This window comes from Polypterus senegalus, chromosome 10, assembly GCF_016835505.1.
Source record: "Polypterus senegalus isolate Bchr_013 chromosome 10, ASM1683550v1, whole genome shotgun sequence".
Taxonomy (NCBI): Eukaryota; Metazoa; Chordata; class Cladistia; order Polypteriformes; family Polypteridae; genus Polypterus; species Polypterus senegalus.
In genome coordinates, this window is record NC_053163.1 from 154,401,715 (window position 1) to 154,420,519 (window position 18,805).

Genomic DNA, 18,805 nt, shown 5'->3' on the forward strand with positions numbered 1-18,805 from the left:
GTTTCTACGAAGGACGGAAAACTAACAATCACATCTTGCTGGGTTTACGAATCAAAGTCCCACGATCCGTAATAAAGCCTTGAAGGTGGAATGAAGGGACTGTTGTTCCCAGATGATGGCTCTAGAAGTGGACATCAAAGCGGACTGCAAAAAACGCAATGAAGGAGCTTGAAGAAATGTCAAAAGAGATCAGAGCAGGAAGGAGTGGCGTAGATGTTAAAAGAAGGTTGCTGTCTTAAGACTCATTTTGTGTGGCTTTACAGCAAGAAAGTTCATTTAAGAAAGATGAGGAGGTCAGTCCACGGACCACCAGCTACATGCTCACAGGCCACACGTGGAGAATGATTGCTGTAAGGGAATGAAGGTTTAAAGATTCATGCGGTTGAAGAAAATGTTGCTGATGAAAATGATAGGAGGCTATATATTATGGATAACAGACAGAGATCTTTGAAGATCTCGTTCCAAGAGTGAACCACTTCACAAATGCAAGCAAAAACCTTGGATGACCTGTACAATTCCGGAAAAGAGAGGTGTCAGACTCAGATCTCGGAGGGCCGCAGTAACTGAGGTTTATTGTTTTAGCCCATTTTTTAATTAGCAGCCAATTACTGCTGCTAGTGGAATGTCCTGCATTGCCTTCATTTTAATTGCCTTGCTTTTTACGAATCAAAACCCTTAATTGTTTCACTTTTACTTAACCAGCTGCCAGACAATAATGAAATGCAAAGTGACGACCTGATAAATTGATCCCATTTTCATCTGTGCATCTATCTTATGATATCTGTTTCAATAAAATATTAACAAAAAAAAATCGTGAGTGGTCTCCCCTCGACTTTCTTGTATACTCAGATATGGGATGGATATCTGAGGAGTAAACCGCAAGGCAAGGTTTATATTTTTATGTTATGTACATTAAAAGAACCACCAACAACAAATCAAATCAAATTAATAATATATTGAATAATTGTTATAAAAGTAAAGATGAATAAATTGGACTCTGCGGCTGCATGAATAAAAGGTGAAGTAACACTTCAGGTTAGCAGAAAGAGCTCAAAAGTTGATAGAAATCTACGTTTTGTACCTGATACTTGTATGCAAAATTCGGTTGACCGAAGTGAAAGCGAACTCAAGTTATCGTGTTTACACACACACACACACACACACAGACAATTTCAAAAATGGTATTTTCGGAGTCAGGGAGGTCTAAAACATCGAGATTCATCAAAATCTTGAAATGGAATTTTTGGAAGATTCCAAAACTTTGTATACAAGAAAATCTGGGAGGTCTAAAATATTGAGACTTTGACATCGACTCTTTGGATGATTACGATACTTTTTGTATACTTTGCATACGAGAAAGTAACAAAGTAAAGATGTGAAAAATACTGATCTGTTCACTCCTTGATCTCTGCCTGAACGCCATCTTCAGGGATCTCCTAGCGAGTTAGGGCAGCTCTCCTTAAAAACCGATGAAGTTAGGAGTTTCGTAAATTAGAAAAATGAATAAAATGCTAAGAGCAGAACCAAATCTGCATCACCCTGAGGTTTTTAAGCCAGTTAGGACCTACTCTGAGACACTTAGTAAATATGGGCACAGGTCTAGGACTTGAAAACTCACCTCAACCCAGTGTAACAAATACAGGGCACCAACGAGCCCCAAACCTTGGACACAACCAACACAAACACCGTCGCAGGTTTTCATTATAAAAATACCTCACAAATGTTCCTGGAACAGTTGCACAAACACAATTCAGTTTAAATTATTATTTCTTCTCTCTTCGACTGCCGCCCTCCTCAGGGAGGATGCTGGTGCCAAGGCATAGCCCGACTGAGGCACTTCCGGGTCAAGTAGAAGTCCAGATAAACAGGGATTGTGAATCCCCACAGCACCCCTTGGCAGCACCCATGGGACCGAGCAGGGCTGACACACAACAGTATAACTCCTATCATCCACATTGTTACTGCGAGTCCTGGGATGATTCTACATAGTGGATGGGGCATAAAAATATTTTGAAATAGGAGCCATCCCCCATTGCTCCTTTGTTTTGTTCTCCTATCTGGATGAGGGTCCCTAACCCACCTCGGATGGGACGCCTGATAATCCTGCCTGGCACTTACATCACCAAACTTTAATTTTCCTTATTTGTAAAATGTTTTTACTCCTACTATGCCCAAGACTAGGGTCAAATTTGTGTCACTCTGGAGATTTTTGAGCCCAGTAGGATCGTTTCCCTAATCTGAGATGCTTGATAAATACCAGCATTGGCTTTGGTTCCTCCAGCACTCTAACCATTGTTTCTCATTTCTCAATCATCTCCTGGTTGTTTTTGGTGCTCATAATGAACCTCGGCACTCTGTGTGTTATAAGAGTTGCTTAAGAAAAAAAATAAAATGAAACCATTAAGGGCTTGGGATTTTTGAAAGCAAAGCCAATTAAATTTAAGGATGAGCTCTTATGTTCAATTAGCAGCAGTAACAGATTACTAATTAAGAAAGTTCCCGGAAGGAGAACCTGCAGGTACTGTGGCCCACCGGGATGAGAATTTGACTCCTCTGCAGCAAAACGATCATTTCTGAAGCCTTAACATCGATGAGCTACTATACAGCGTAAAGAAGAACGATGCTGGAGATCGTCTTCCAACAATCGAGCACTGTGCTATCTGAAACAAATTAAGATGAATGTCCGTATACAAAAAAGAAGAGCCAGCTGTGGGCCTTCAAAGTAGTAGTGGGCTGACGCAGGAAGGTAAATGAGACGAGATTACACACATTAGGGAAATCGTTTTTTAAAAATGTTCGTCTAGCAATGGACTGAACAAAGTGTTGAAAATTATCGATACAATGAGTGTCAAAGACGGGTGAGGATGACAGCGGCCTGAAAGCTGTGCAGCTAAGTGATGATAATCCACTCACCCTTTAACCTTAACCACTTTCTCCCGAGGAAGGCTGCAATTCATGCTGATAATAATCAATATTCTTAATGAAATATAAATTATTCAGATAGAACGTGTCAGAGATCCTGCATCAGTCTGTATGTAATCTGCTGACTTTCGTTCCTGAGCTCTAAACTGCTGATTCACTTTGAACATTTTTGGCCTGTCGTTTGCCTCTCAAGCAGGCCTCAACGCCACGGCTCCCACCACCTTACTGATGGGCCAGTGTGCGGATTTATCAAAATCTCCGGGGTAGGCAAACGGGGTCCTAACTGGCTCAAAAACTTCACAGTGACACGAGTGGGGTCCTACTCTTATAAAGAGTTGGTTTAATTAACAACGCCCTCCATAACGTTTGGGACAAAGACCCATTTTTCTTTGATTTCCCCTTCTGCTCTACAGCTTCAAATTAGAAATCAAATCATTCAGACATTAAAATGCACATTGCAGACTATCATTGAAGAGGATCTGCATGCACTTTGGTCACACAACACTCATCTGTACCCAATTTCAGAGCACCATAATGTTTGTGACAATTGGCGTCACAGGTATTGGTGACTCCTCAGGTGGGTTTCATGGCTTCATAAGACACCTCTACCCTTTGGAGTCTGTAGCTGCCATTGTACAATGTGAGGAAAACAGCTGTGTCAATGAAAGTCCAAGCAACCATTATGAGGCTGAGAAGCAAGAATAAAACCGTTGGAGACATCAACAAAACCTTAGAATGACCAAAATCAACTGGCTGGAATATCATGAAGAAAAATGAACACACTGGTGGGCTCAGAATTCACAAAGGGACTGATAGACCAAGGAAGACCTCCACTGCTGATGACAGAAGAATCCTCACTGTGGTCAAGAAAAAGCTCCCAACGCCTGTCTGACAGATCATACACAGTCTTCAGGAGGCAGGTGTGGACGTGTCAGAGACGACTATCAGCAGAAGACTTCTTGAACACAAACTCAGAGGACACACTGCAAGATAGAGACCACAAAAACAGGACAGCCAGATTACAGTTTGGGAAAAAGGACAAGACAAGGATGAACCTCATCAGATTGATGACAAGAGCAAAGTGTGGACCTGCCCGAGAGCCAAAACAGACCACCTCATCTGTTAAACATGGCGGTGCTGGGGGTGTTATGGCTTGGGAATGTATGGCTGCCACAGGTCCTGGCACACTTCTCTTCACTGATGATGGAACCGCTGATGGCTTAATGAATTCTGAGGTGTGTAGAAACATCTGATCTGCCCTCTGGACTTCACCCTACAAGAAGATGATCCAAACATACTGCGCTGAGGCCACACAGGAGTTTACCAAAGTTGAAAAATGGAAAATTCTTGAATGGCCAAGTAAGTCACCTGATTTCAATCCAAGTCCTTCCATATGCGGAAAAGAAAACTTAAGGGGACGAGCTCCCTGAAACAAACATGAGCTGAAGATGGCTGCACTAAAGGACTGACAGAGCATCATCAGAGAAGACCCTCAGCACCTGGTGATGTCTATGAATGGCAGACTTCAAGCAGTCATTGCATGTGAGGGACATGTGACAAAGTCCTAAATATGGTGGCTTTAATTAACCAGCCATTGCTGTGGCCAAACGTTATGGTGCCCTGAAATAAGGGGACCGTGTAGACAAAGTGTAGTCCAGTCTTGATCCAATGGACTAATTCCCTTCATAATTTTAAACACTTCAGTCAGGTCTCCTCTTCATCTCCTTTAAAGGCTCAGCTCTTTTAATTTTTCCTCATAACTCATCCCCTGTAGCCCTGAATCAGCCTAGTCGTTCTTCTCTGGACCTTCTCTAGTGCTGTTATGTCCTTTTTGTAGCCTGGAGACCAAAACTGCACACAGGACTCCAGATGAGGCCTCACCAGTGTGTTATAAAGGTTGAGCAGAACCTCCTGTGACTTGTACTCCACACATCAAGGCACTATATAACCTGACAGTCTGTTAGTCTTCTTAATAGCTTCTGAACACTGACTGGCAGTCGATAATAATGTTCCACTATGACTCCTAAGTCCTTCTCATGAGGTGAACTTTTGATTTTCAGACCTTCCATTGTGCATTCAAAACCTCACATTTTTAATTCCTATGTGTTATACTTTACATTTACTGACATTAAATTTCATCGTCCACAGATTTGTCTGATGTTTAAGTCCATCTGTGATGATTCAACAGATTCTTGATTATCTGCCAGTCCACCTAGTTTGGCATCATCTGCAAACTTGACCAGCTTGTTACTTACATTCCTATCTAAATCATTTATATGTATTAAAAATAGCAGCGGCCCCAGCAGTGACCCCTGCTGGACATCTCTATTAACATCACTAATTCTGATCTGGTTCCTCTCACCATCACTCTCTGCTTCTGTGTCTGTGCCAATTCTGTACCCATCTACACACCACACCCTGAACTGCCACTCCTTTTAGTTTGATTCCCAGCCTCTCATGTGGCACCTCATCAAAGTTTTTCTTAAACATGAACTCATACTGCCAGCTGAGGGCAGATGTTGGATGCTTTGTAACTACTTCCTATATCCTACTCCGGCAAATTTTTCATCTTAGTCAGCATTTTAGTTTAATTCCTGAGAGTAATTCCAAGATGCTTCATAAATATGGACAAAGTTGTTTGAATAGTGAGAAAAATCCCGTAGAAATTCTGTCACCCTCCCCATCTTACCTGTAGCCATCAATAAAGCTGGCGTTGATGTAGTCCGAGCCCTCGACTCCTCGGATCGGCTGCAGGCACACCCTGGTGGTTTCATACGGCATGATGTTAACAAGGCGGTTCTTGAACTTGTTGCACGGGAGGTTGGCACTTATAAACCTGGATGTGTGAGCTTTTGAGTTGGCAAGGCGCTACAATGGTTAGAGAGATGGGAGAAAAAGAGACAAAGTGTCAGGATTAATTGTTTTTTTTTTCTCATATAGACAATGCATTCATTTAAATACCAGCCTTTGATGGACATAACCCCACCAACCACCCTGTTGACATAATGTTGTCATCTTCCATATGAAAGAGTACAGCGACACTCATCTTTACAATAACTGAGGGAATATAAATCTGGGTAAGTGTTAAGGCTCACTAAAAAAAAAAAAAAAATGGATGGAGGTAAAATTGAATGCCATCATGAAAAATTCTCTTCAGGCCCTCCAGGAGGTGTTCTCTCTCCACAGGCTCATTCCACTACAGTGTGCTAAGAAGCACCTCTGGGGGTCTTTTCTGTTTATCTGTCTATTGACCCCTGGGGGTAACCCCTAGAATTAGAACAATCTAGACGAGAACAGGCCATTCAGCCCAACAAAGCTCGCCAGTCCTATCCACTTGCTTCCTCCAAGAAAACATCAAGTCGAGTTTTGAAAGTCCCTAACGTCTTACTGTCTACCACACTACTTGGTAGCTTATTCCAAGTGTCTATCGTTCTTTGTGTAAAGAAAAACTTCCTAATGTTTGTGCGAAATTTACCCTTAACAAGTTTCCAACTGTGTCCCCGTGTTCTTGATGAGCTCATTTTAAAATACAAGTCTCGATCCACTGTACTAATTCCCTTCATAATTTTAAACACTTCAATCATGTCACCTACCCAATGTAATCATCCATCCATCCATTATCCAACCCGCTATATCCTAACTACAGGGTCACGGGGGTCTGCTGGAGCCAATCCCAGCCAACACAGGGTGCAAGGCAGGAAACAAACCCCGGGCAGGGCGCCAGCCCACTGCAGGGTGCACACAAACACTCACACACACACACCAAGCACACACACTAGGGACAATTTAGGATCGCCAATGCACCAAACCTGTGGGAGAATAACCCACACAGACACGGGGAGATCATGCAAACTCCACGAAGGGAGGACCCGGGAAGCGAACCCACAGGTCTCCTAACTGCGAGGTAGCAGTGCTACCCATCGTGCCACCCCCAATGTAATCATTAAGTTAATTTTTATTAATTGATTGATTGGCTGTATTATTTGTCCTGTGAGGCTGTATCATTGTTTTTATGTTTCTGCTGCGGTATGTATCTGATTTTTCCCCATGGGATTAATACAGTTTGTCTTACCTAAACTATCTAATTAATTCTTTGCATTTATATAGCGCTTTCTCACTACTCAAAGCACTCAGCAATTGCAAATTTAGGGCCTCACTCAAGCCAAAAAGCAATTCTTATTGGTGGTTTACTTTTACTGCGTTACCTTTTCATTACTTATTAATAATAATTTGATGAAAAACAATTAAGAAATAAAGATTCTTTATTTTACGGGTTTACGGTCATCCCTCCTCTTGTGGGACACTTCTCTATTTGTTATGCCTGCTTATCTCGTTTGGGGCCTGCTATGCTGGAAGCCTGCAGTTTGCCGTTTTGAGGCCAGCTGGATTTGTGGTCAGCCACCTTGGGCAGGCTGCTTACCTTTTTAAACCTGTTGTCACTTTGTGTTTACAGGTTACTGAGTGAACTGACAAAAAATGGCAAATTTATCTGTTTAAAACTACTTCTGCAATACAAAAATGCGTGGAGAGTGTGAAAGGGTCTGGATTCATTGTAGATTTTTTAGTCTAAAACAGGCAGCCTCCTTGGCTGCAGTTCAACATTTACTGGCAAACACAAAGAGTTTTTGTTCCTGACGCCCTTTGCCCAACCATTTTTAAAATTCTAATAGAGTAACAATTCCTCTATACAGATAAAATCTGGCAAATAAAACAGAAAAGCATTAACAGTCATCTGATCTTTTCTTACTTCCCTTTTTGCAATGAACCAAATAGTCAAATTTTCTGATTATCTTGGTCTCTAATAATAATAATAATAATAATACTTTGGTTACATTATATGTTTAAAGAGAACCAATCAGAGACAGGGGATGATTAGGGGGCCAGAATGGATGAGGCAGTGATGGGCAATTTAGCCAGGCTACTGGGACTTTTATGGAGATGAGGCTTTATCTTACAAGGCCCAAGAGCTGAAATTCAAGCTCAGTGCTCTGTTGGCTTCTCACCTTGAACTCCAGCTCCATGCCCGTCACATGTTCGCCTGGTTCGATTTGAGACAGCTTCTGAATGTAGCTGTACAGACTGCGAGCTGCCACCTCTGTGTTTCCACAGGCCACTGCTTCCAAAAGTGCATCATGGATAAAGCTGTACTGGTCTTCAGTCTGCACCATGTAGTTGCGCTGCGACCTCATCAAGGTCACGTGGCCATAGATGTCCACCGTCTTTTCATGCTTGATCCGCTCCAACATGGCATCAATCACGATGAAGCAGCCAGTTCGACCAACACCAGCGCTAATGGGGAAAACACAGAAAAACTGAGCTAGAAAGTTGGGCACGGGGCAAATGGGCTATAAGATGGTGGAAAACAAATAGTAAAAATGCATCAGAATACACAAACAGCTATCACACAGCAGTGAAAAAAAAAGAAGACGTGTACAGCTGTGCCACAAACACACTCGGATGTGCATTATCCCCTTGAGGACCCTCCTTTACAAGTAGGCTGTTGCCAGGCTGTAAGTACTCAGTTGTTTTCCTACAGGATGCCATTATGCCAGTTCTGAGACCTCCTGTTACAGGCCTTGAGCAAAACGAAAGTGGGCCTCCTTACGTAGAGTGGGACGTTTGTCCTCAGGCGGCGCTCCCTATGGCTTAGGCTGAGGACCTGGAAAATGAGACCACTTAACGGTCACCTCCCATCTTCGAGCTTATTCACCGGCTTAGTAAAAGCACCTTGTGAGGGTGGGCACTATGAGTCAGAGTCTACTTACACCAGCAAGGGGGTGCACACTCGCAGTGTGGGTGAAGCCATTTACTCCTTGACATTTCTGACTAATATAGAAGGACCTGAAGAAGTTTATACCTCTTGGGCTCAAAGTAAGGTTTTTATGAATTACTGTAACTGCATGAAAACCACAAGGACGTTCAATAAAATAGAATAAAAAAAAAAAAAGTCACGGTAGGGCACAGAGTTGTAGATAGGTAGATCTGAAAGGCACTATATAATAGATAGATAGATAGATAGATAGGTCTGAAAGGCACTATATAGATAGATAGATAGATAGATAGATATGAAAGGCACTATATAATGGATAGATAGATAGATAGATAGATAGATAGATAGATAGATAGATAGATAGATAGATATGAAAGGCACTATATAATAGATAGATAGATAGATAGATAGATAGATAGATAGATAGATAGATAGATCTGAAAGGCACTATATAGAATAGATAGATAGATAGATAGATAGATAGATAGATAGATAGATAGATAGATAGATAGATATGAAAGGCACTATATAATAGATAGATAGATAGATAGATAGATAGATAGATAGATAGATAGATAGATAGATAGATAGATAGATCTGAAAGGCACTATATAGATAGATAGATAGATAGATAGATAGATAGATAGATAGATAGATCTGAAAGGCGATAGATAGATAGATAGATAGATAGATAGATAGATAGATAGATAGATAGATAGATATGAAAGGCACAATATAAAATATGTAACAACAGTTAAACAGATACATATGAAAGTCCCCATAAAATGCATATTAATAAAAGGCACAATTTAAAATAGATTATGAAAGACCTCCGTCAGGCCCTCCAGGAGGTGGTCTCTCCCTCCACAGGCTCATTCCACCACAGTGTGCCAAAGAAGCTCCCTCTGGGGTTCTTTTCTGTCTACTGCCATCAGGCAATTCAAAGCTTCTACCCAATGTAATCATTAAGTTAATTTTTATGTATTTATTGCTTGATTGGCTGCATTATTTGTCCTGTGAGTCTGTATTGTTGCTTTTACGTTTCTGCTGCTGTATACAGCTGATTTCCTCCATGGGATTAATACAGTTTGTCTAACCCAAACTATGAAGCCAAAAAGCAGTTATTATTGGTGGTTTACTTTACTGTGTTACTTTTTCATTTTATTAACACAAATTTGATAACAAAATAAATAAAGATTTTTTGCTGTTTTGTACACAAGCCAGGGGTTTACAGTCATCCCTCCTCTTGTGGGACATTGTTACTTGTTATGCCTGTTTGTCTTGTTTGGGGTCTGCTATGCTGGACGTAGATCGAGAGACAGATATGAATGGCCCTGCATACAGTAAAAGGCAATGACCTTCAGATAGTAATGCAGACAGAGAGGAAGTGTGGTGTAGTGGATAAGGCTTTAGACTTCAAACCCTGAGGCTGTGGGTTCAAATCCTGCTATTGGCACCCTGTGACCATGAGCAAGTGACTTCACTTGGCTTTGCTCCAACTGTAAAATAATAAATGTAAGCAATTGTACCACAAATGTTAAGTCGCCTTGTTTAAAAGTGTCAGTCCAGTAAGTAAATAAAATTAAAAATGACAGGTATGAAAGGTGATATGTACAAGATATATGAAAAGCACCAGAGCTAAACTGATAGATGTGAAATGCTTCATTATCTTTCCTTATTTCTGGGTCTCAGCAACATTGTGCCCAAGATGACATACAGGGTGCCAGTTGATCACAGGGCCCACTCACACAAACAAATATCCATGTGGTCAATTTAGTATGGAGGGCTGGAGCGCATTCTGGCAGCATCAAGCCAGCCCCAGACAGCATGCCAGTCCCCCCCGGGCACACACAGAAACTTACAGAATACAAATTCAGAATCAACCTAACCTGCACGTCTTGGAGGGTATGGGAGGAAACGCATGCAGACATGGAGAGGACATGTAAACTTCACAACAGACAGCAGGATTGGACCCCCAATCTGGATCCTGGAGACGACAGTGTTTACCACCAAGTCCCAGCGCCATCAACTGTATAAAATACATCCATATAATTACTGCATATATTTATTCATCAGTCCTTTGAATAATTCATTGTTTGGACCTGCTGTCGCCATTAGCCTCACGGGGAGCCACAGCCTCCCACATGTGAGGGAAGTGAGAGCCTTCGGGCTGCCTATATTTTCTATATTTTTACTTATTTATTAAATGGATGATATGATTTAATTTCCTTTTTCGCAACGTTTTTGATTTATTTGCTACAGGTACAGCCGAGCTGTGCCCCAGACAAATGGCTTCGGCAGTCATTAAAATGTGGCTATGATTAGTTAAAACACTACAGAGCGTCTTCTTATTAAGTGAGGCATCTCATCAGTGCGCCCGCCTGTTTGCTTTGTGCAGCGAGCGGCGGTGTGAGTGGAGACTCATTATCATGGAAATGAGGTTAAACTAAGCATTTAAGCAAGGTTTACAGTATTTGCGCTTTATTTATGAAAATGGAATTTGCCGATTAATTTTGGCAATACAAATAATGTCAACGGCGTTACATGTGCAGAAATTTTCAAGTGGAATCTGATGTGGATACAGTGGGAGAAACGTGAGCCGAGCGTATTGTGTCTGGCACGGTGGGACGATGCTCACCAAAGACGAGCCCATCCATCATTAGATTATTAATTTACCTTACACTGTTTTCCAAAGTGACTTACAAATCACACGCACCATCCATTCTTTTCATATTTGTACAAAGTGACTGCTGGCAGGTGACACGACTCATTCAGGTCTACTGCTGGTAACCAGACAGTGTCAGAGATTAAAACCGGCAACGGGACGGGCCAGAAGATTTTTGGTCAGACTTGATGTTTTTTTTTAAAGTGCTTTACAAATAAACAAATAAAAAATAAAGAAATTGTTTTGAATTTTTGGTGGTAGAAAGCGTAGCCATCATATCACACTGTTAAATTTCTGGACTTTTTTAAATTATTATTAAATTTCTAAATTTGTGTGAAAAAGTAAGTACACCCCATAAATTGTTCTTCTTCATTTACACCAAACCAGCTGTCCTCTGTAGCCCCGCCCACATAGAAGTGAAACAGGAAAGTGACGAAGGCAGCACTCAACTGAAACCCTCCACCTGCGTCCTTGACCCAATACCAACCAGGTTTTTCAAAGAAATATCAGGCATGCTAATTGACAATATTCTTGACATAGTAAATTTGTCATTAGATACGGGGGTCTTCCCAGACTGTCTTAAGACTGCTGTAGTTAAACCCCTTCTTAAGAAACATAATCTCGACCCCTCTGCCTTTGAACATTTTAGACCCATCTCTAACCTGCCCTTCTAAAGTAAAATTCTGGAGAAGGCAGTCATTACGCAGTTAAATAACCACCTCAATAATCCTGCTATTCTTGATAAGTTTCAGTCGGGTTTCAGAACAAATCACAGCACAGAAACTGCACTCGTTAAAGTAGTAAATGACTTGCGGGTAAATGCAGACAGAGGCCATTTATCTGTTCTCATCCTCTTAGATCTGAGTGCTGCATTTGACACCATTGATCACAATATTCTTAGAAATCGCCTTAGTCAATGGGTGGGCCTCTCTGGCAGTGTCTTAAATTGGTTTGAATCCTACCTGGCAGGTAGAAAATTCTTTGTGAGTTGTGGTAATTATACTTCAAAGACACATGATATCCAATATGGTGGTCCACAAGGCTCTATCCTGGTCCGCTGCTCTTCTCAATCTACATGCTTCCGTTAGGTCAGATTATCTCAGGGCACAACGTGAGCTACCACAGCTATGCTGATGACACACAGCTGTACTTATCAATAGCACCTGATGACCCTGATTCTCTTGATTCACTAACACAATGTCTGACTTGTATCTCAGAATGGATGAATAGTAATTTTCTCAAACTAAATAAAGAGAAAACTGAAATTTTAGTAATTGGCAATAATGGATACAATGAGGCTATCAGAAATAAACTGGATACATTAGGATTAAAAGTTAAGACGGAAGTAAAAAACTTAGGGGTAATTGTTGACTGTAATCTGAATTTTAAATCGCATATTCATCAGATCACTAGGACAGCATTTTTTCACTTAAGAAACATAAGTAAAGTTAGACCTCTTATATCATTGAAAGATGCTGAGAAATTAGTTCACGCTTTTGTTTTCAGTCGACTAGATTACTGTAACGCACTCCTCTCAGGACTACCCAAAAAAGACATAAATCATTTGCAACGAGTGCAGAATGCAGCTGCTAGAATCCTAACTGGGAAAAGAAAATCCGAACACATTTCTCCAGTTTTAATGTCACTACACTGGTTGCCTGTGTCATTCAGGATTGACTTTAAAATACTGCTTATGGTTTATAAAGCCTTAAATAATCTGCTCCATCTTATATATCGGAATGTCTGACACGTTATATTCCAAATCGTAACCTTAGATCTTCAAATGAGTGTCTCCTTAGAATTCCAAGAACAAAACTTAAAAGAAGTGGTGAGGTGGGCAGCCTTCTGCTGTTATGCACCTAAAATCTGGAATAGCCTGCCAATAGGAATTCACCAGGCTGATACAGTAGAGCACTTTAAAACACTGCTGAAAACACATTACTTTAACATGGCCTTCTCCTAACTTCACTTTAACTTAATCCTGATACTCTGTATGTTCAATTCATCATAATAACTATTCATGGTGGCTCTAAAATCCATACTGACCCCTACTCTCTTCTGTTTTTTTTCCGGTTTCTTTGTGGTGGCAGCCTGCGCCACCACCACCTACTCAAAGCATCCTGATGCTCCACCATTGATGGACTGAAAGCCAGAAGTCTACGTGACCATCATCATCAAGTCCTTCCATGAAAACCCTAAATACAAAGAGGACTGTTTGACTTATGTTAGGTAGATTGTCCAGAGGGGACTGGGTGGTCTCGTGGTGTGGAACCCTACAGATTTTATTTTTTCTCCAGCCTCTGGAGTTTTTTTTTTTTTTCTGTCCACCCTGGCCATCGGACCTTACTTATTCTATGTTAATTAATGTTGACTTATGTTTATTTTTTATTGTGTCTTCTATTTTTCTATTCATTTTGTAAAGCACTTTGAGCTACATTTTTTTGTATGAATATGTGCTATATAAATAAATGTTGATTGATTGATTGATTGATTGATTGATTGAGCACTGCCCGGCTCCCTACATCTGACGTCACACTTCACCCTCTGCTCTGCCCGCAGCCTTGGTCTCAGATTAACGTGAATACATCGCTCCTGCAAGTGAACTATGATTGTTAGCTCGATGAGAGGAGTTGCAAAATCAGCCAGAATGTTCAAGCACATTATAGAAAGAAACCCGATCTAAATGCGTTAAGTAGTTGTCTCTGGAAAAGCGGAGAGACAGACAGACAGACAGATGTTGGATTTTATATATATTGAGATTATTGTTACAATATTTTGCACCTTCAAAGTGATAGGAATGTTGCATGAAACAAATGGTTTTGCTTCCCACCCCCACCAAAAATCCATTTTAATTCCAGGTTGTAATTTTTATAACTTTACTTTAACTTAATCCTAATACTCTGTATGTTCAATTCATCATAAAAACTATTCATGGTGGCTCTAAAATCCGTACTGACCCCTACTCTCTCTTCTGTTTCTTTTTGACCTGCGCCACCTCCACCTACTCAAAGCTTCATGATGCTCCAACAACGATGGACGGATTAAAAGCCAGAAGTCTAGGTGACCATCATCATCATCAAGCCCTTCCTTGAGAATCCTAAATCCACAGAGGACTGTTTCATTTATGTTAGGTAGAATGTCCAGAGGGGACTGGGTGGTCTCGTGGTCTGGAATCCCTACAGATTTTATTTTTTTTCTCCAGCCGTCTGGAGTTTTTTTTGTTTTTTCTGTCCCCCCTTGGCCATTGAACCTTACTCTTATTCGATGTTAATTAATGTTGATTTATTTTGTTTTCTTACTGTGTCTTTTATTTTTCTATTCTTCATTATGTAAAGCACTTTGAGCTACTGTTTGTATGAAAATGTGCTATAGAAATAAATGTTGTTGTTGTTATAATGTGACAATTTTCAAATATTTTCGCTGTACATCACAAAGATCAAATCTTTTTAGGCTCACATGGGCTAAAAAAAAAAAGAAAAAAAAATATTTCGGGTATTTACTTTTTCACATGGCCCGGCCCCCACCTTCAGCGCATCAGACTGCTGAGAAGGGAACACCCGGTTTTAATTTCTCCATTAGCTCAGTATGATCTGCACAGGTGTGCGTGAGGGGGCTGCTTTTTGAGATATCCACGCAACTGACTTTATTTGGACCAACCGAACAAACAGCACAGGAGTGCGCGTCACCCCAGCAGGAGGCGCATCTCGTCTAATGTGCCAATTCACTGTAAATAAGTCCTGCAGATGAGCTTAATTGTCTGGAATTCATGAATTTCAAATCAGAGTTCTGTTTTTGGATTGAGAATCGTCAATTAAATGAATCTTGTGGATGGCGCATGCATAAAGAGAGCATCTGTGTGCCGGCGGGAGGAGGGAGAGGCTGGTCCTAAGATGGCACTACTGGAGATCACCTCAAGGGGTCAGCACCAGGCAGCTCATTTTCCAGAAAGGGACACTCACCTGCAGTGGACGATGATTGGGCCGGCATCTGGTGGGTTGCAGGTTTTCACCCTGCGTAGGAATGCTAGGAAGGGTGTGGGGTATTCTGGGACGCCGTGGTCTGGCCAAGCTGTAAACTGGAACTGCCGGACTTCCCGTTTCTCGCTCGAACCATTCTGAAAAAACAGAAACGTGACGATCAGACACCGCAGCATCAAAGTCACCATGGACACACAAAGCTTCTTACTGGCACCATAAGGGTGCAGCTTACATCCCACGACATTATGCAGATAACACTTTAAGACCGCCGACTTTGTGAGCCACCCACCAAACACATGGAACATATCAAAGGTAAGTTACATATGTAGACAAAGTCAAAAAACAAAGAATGACGCACATAGTTGACATAACTAAAATAATCAAAAATGAACAAAAGCCATGAACTGAACCCCAGCGTGACAACATAAGTCACAAAATATTACGCTGCGTCTTAATTTTCACCCATGGCTGAGAAGGACCCCTGCCAGGACGCATACATATTCAAAAAGAAGTTTACTCAGTTTGGCAGCATCTCCCGTACCCCCTTAAAAATCAACTGTGCTCTACCTTTAGAAAGTAAAAAGCAACCATTCTGCAGAGATAGAGGTTTGAAACTGAAACAGAGAACAGCACTGCGGTCATCCACCCGTCCACTTTTTTGGCAATTGCCACCCCCTCATTCAGCGCTCAAAGAGATCTGTTAAAACAAGATGTCACCTGAATGCTGTCACCGAAGGCCCACCATTAAACAAAAAAGTATCAATTCCAACAAGACCAGAGCGGCAATTCAGAAAAGCAGTTTTGTCTTCCGCATTCTGCGGATTAGGACGCCTGACCGCATCCCCACCATAAATCTCAGAAAGGACACTCACCCCTTGGATAAGGCACTTAATGCATTCTGAATTGTTCAGGACAATCCATTCTAGCCCGCCTGCCTTCACCTTGACCCTTAGTCAGAGACGCAAGGTCACCTAATATGCGCGCATCCATTCCTTCCGCTTATTTCACTAAGTGCTTTTTCTTGGCAGGTGGCTTTGTGAAAAGATGGCAAAGTGACTGGGACGAAAAGGGAGAACAAACAAAAATAAATAAATAAATAAATACGTCAAATATATGGACACTGATTCCACTCGAAACTTTTCAGATTCCCTTGGCAGTACTTTTGCAAGATAAGGTTGGACGAGGTGCTTCTATCCTTGGCGCTAATTTTGTGTTCTGACCCAACATAATCGGAAGTGGTTCAGATTTACAGAGCAGACGCCTTGTTGTTGCTTCCCAGCCATCAACTGTCTGGAGTTGGACTGAGCGTCTTTAGGTGCTTCCCACCGCAGGAACTTTGTTTTTAGGAATCGATGAGTTTCTGCATAATTAGGCTGCATGCGGTCTTTAGCCACTTGAGTGTGTGTTATATTCCCACCACACAGCAGGAACTGTAAACTTCATGCAAAATACGGGATGTGCAAAGTCGATATGTGGTGTGAAGTGCGGCATGACCAGGAGTTCATGCTTTGAAAGGGGGAGATTATTCTTTCAAAGCGGTGCATGGCACAGTGCCCCACGGAGTCAACTATGAAGAGTGGTGCAGTGCCAAGTGTGCCCCCTCCCCAATTACTTTACTGCTTTGAAGAGATCTGGACTTCATGCAGAAGATTATTGCTCTGATGGGGAGTGTTTGGGAGTTCATGGGGGACTCCCCCACACCTTATCGTTCTGAAGCCATTTTAACTACACAGGGAAGATTATTACATTATTACAAATGTTTGTGATGCACCATCTGTCTCTGTTATATTCCATTTGGTATGGGATTCATAAAAGTAGTGTTAATGTTTGTGATGTTCCATCTGTTGGATTGAATCCATATGTCTCTGTTATAAGCCATTGGGTATGGGATTTGTAAAAGACGTGTTAATGCTTACGATGCCCCATCTGTTGGAATGACAAATGCAATTAATTAATTACTACAAATGTTTGTGATGCATCACAAGGGACACAGAGATATACAGACACTTATCGTTTAACTAGCTGTGCCACCAGTCTACGATGTGTTGAATTCTTAGTAATCAACACAGACCTCAGCATTAACGTTTGCAGTGCACCATCTAGTGGAATGTATTCTGTAGTGCATGTAGTAATCAATTGCATTACATTTGTCCTTCCAACATATGGTGAATCACAAACATCAGTAATAATAAAATGCATGTCTGATGTGCCATCTGTCGGAATGACAAATGCAATGCATATGTCTCTGTTATATGCCATTTGGTATGGGATTCATAAAAGTAGTGTTAATGTTTGTGATGTTCCATCTGTTGGATTGAATCCATATGTCTCTGTTATAAGCCATTGGGTATGGGATTTGTAAAAGAAGTGTTAATGCTTACGATGCCCCATCTGTTGGAATGACAAATGCAATGCATTTTAATATTACAAATGTTGGAATGACAGACACACAGCAACTGGATGGACATACAGACAGACACTTGTCCTTTAATTAAGGTGGACTAGTTGTGCTAGATGAATTGAAATCTAAATAATCAACGCAGGCCTCAGTGTTCACTTTTGCAGAGCACCGCCTATTGTAATGTATTTTTTAATGCAAGTGGTAATAAAATACATTGCGTTTTTCATTCCAACAGATGCCGCATCACAAACATTAGTAGTAAAAAAATGCATTATTTCAAATGTTTGTGATATGCCATCTGTTGGAATTAAAAACAATGGGTATGCCTCTGTTAATGCTTGTGATTTACCATCTGTTGGAATGATAAATGCAGTGCATTTAATTACTACAAATGTTTGTGATGCATCACAAGGGACACAGAGATATACAGACACTTATCGTTTAACTAGCTGTGCCACCAGTCTACGATGTGTTGAATTCTTAGTAATCAACACAGACCTCAGCATTAACGTTTGCCGTGCACCATCTAGTGGAATGTATTCTGTAGTGCATGTAGTAATCAATTGCATTACATTTGTCCTTCCAACATATGGTGAATCACAAACATCAGTAATAATAAAATGCATGTCTGATGTGCCATCTGTTGGAATGACAAATGCAATGCATATGTCTCTGTTATATGTCATTTGGCATGGGATTCATAAAAGCAGTGTTAATGTTTGTGATGCGTCATCTGTTGGAATGGAAAATGCAGGGCATTTTATTCCTACAAATGTCTGTGATGTGTCATCTGTTGGAATGACAGAGAGACACAGCAACAGCCACACAGACACTTATCCATTTATTAAGGTGGCTCTTTTTGGCTCTGATTTCTGTTTTGCGTATTGGGCTTTAGTGTTTTTCCGGCTCCGACTTTTGTTTTCTTTTTTCTCCTGCTCTCTCTTTCACTTGCCGCTGCTATTTTTCATCATAGCAGTACACGCTACTGAAAAACAGCTCCATAATTATTCACAAGGGAGGTGAGAGCTTCACAAGTGAGAATCCCACTACTGATTCATCTCAAGGGAGAG

At 41.1% G+C, this 18,805-nt stretch overlaps 1 protein-coding gene across 1 annotated transcript in view; it reads right to left on the reverse strand.

The window, feature by feature from the left end:
• Positions 1 to 18,805, reverse strand: part of ptprsa (protein tyrosine phosphatase receptor type Sa) — a 536,941-nt gene that overhangs the window by 28,384 nt on the left and 489,752 nt on the right. The window contains 3 exon segments of the mRNA XM_039767107.1: positions 5,612 to 5,790; positions 7,926 to 8,211; positions 15,317 to 15,471. Coding sequence (XP_039623041.1) covers positions 5,612 to 5,790; positions 7,926 to 8,211; positions 15,317 to 15,471 — 620 coding nt within the window.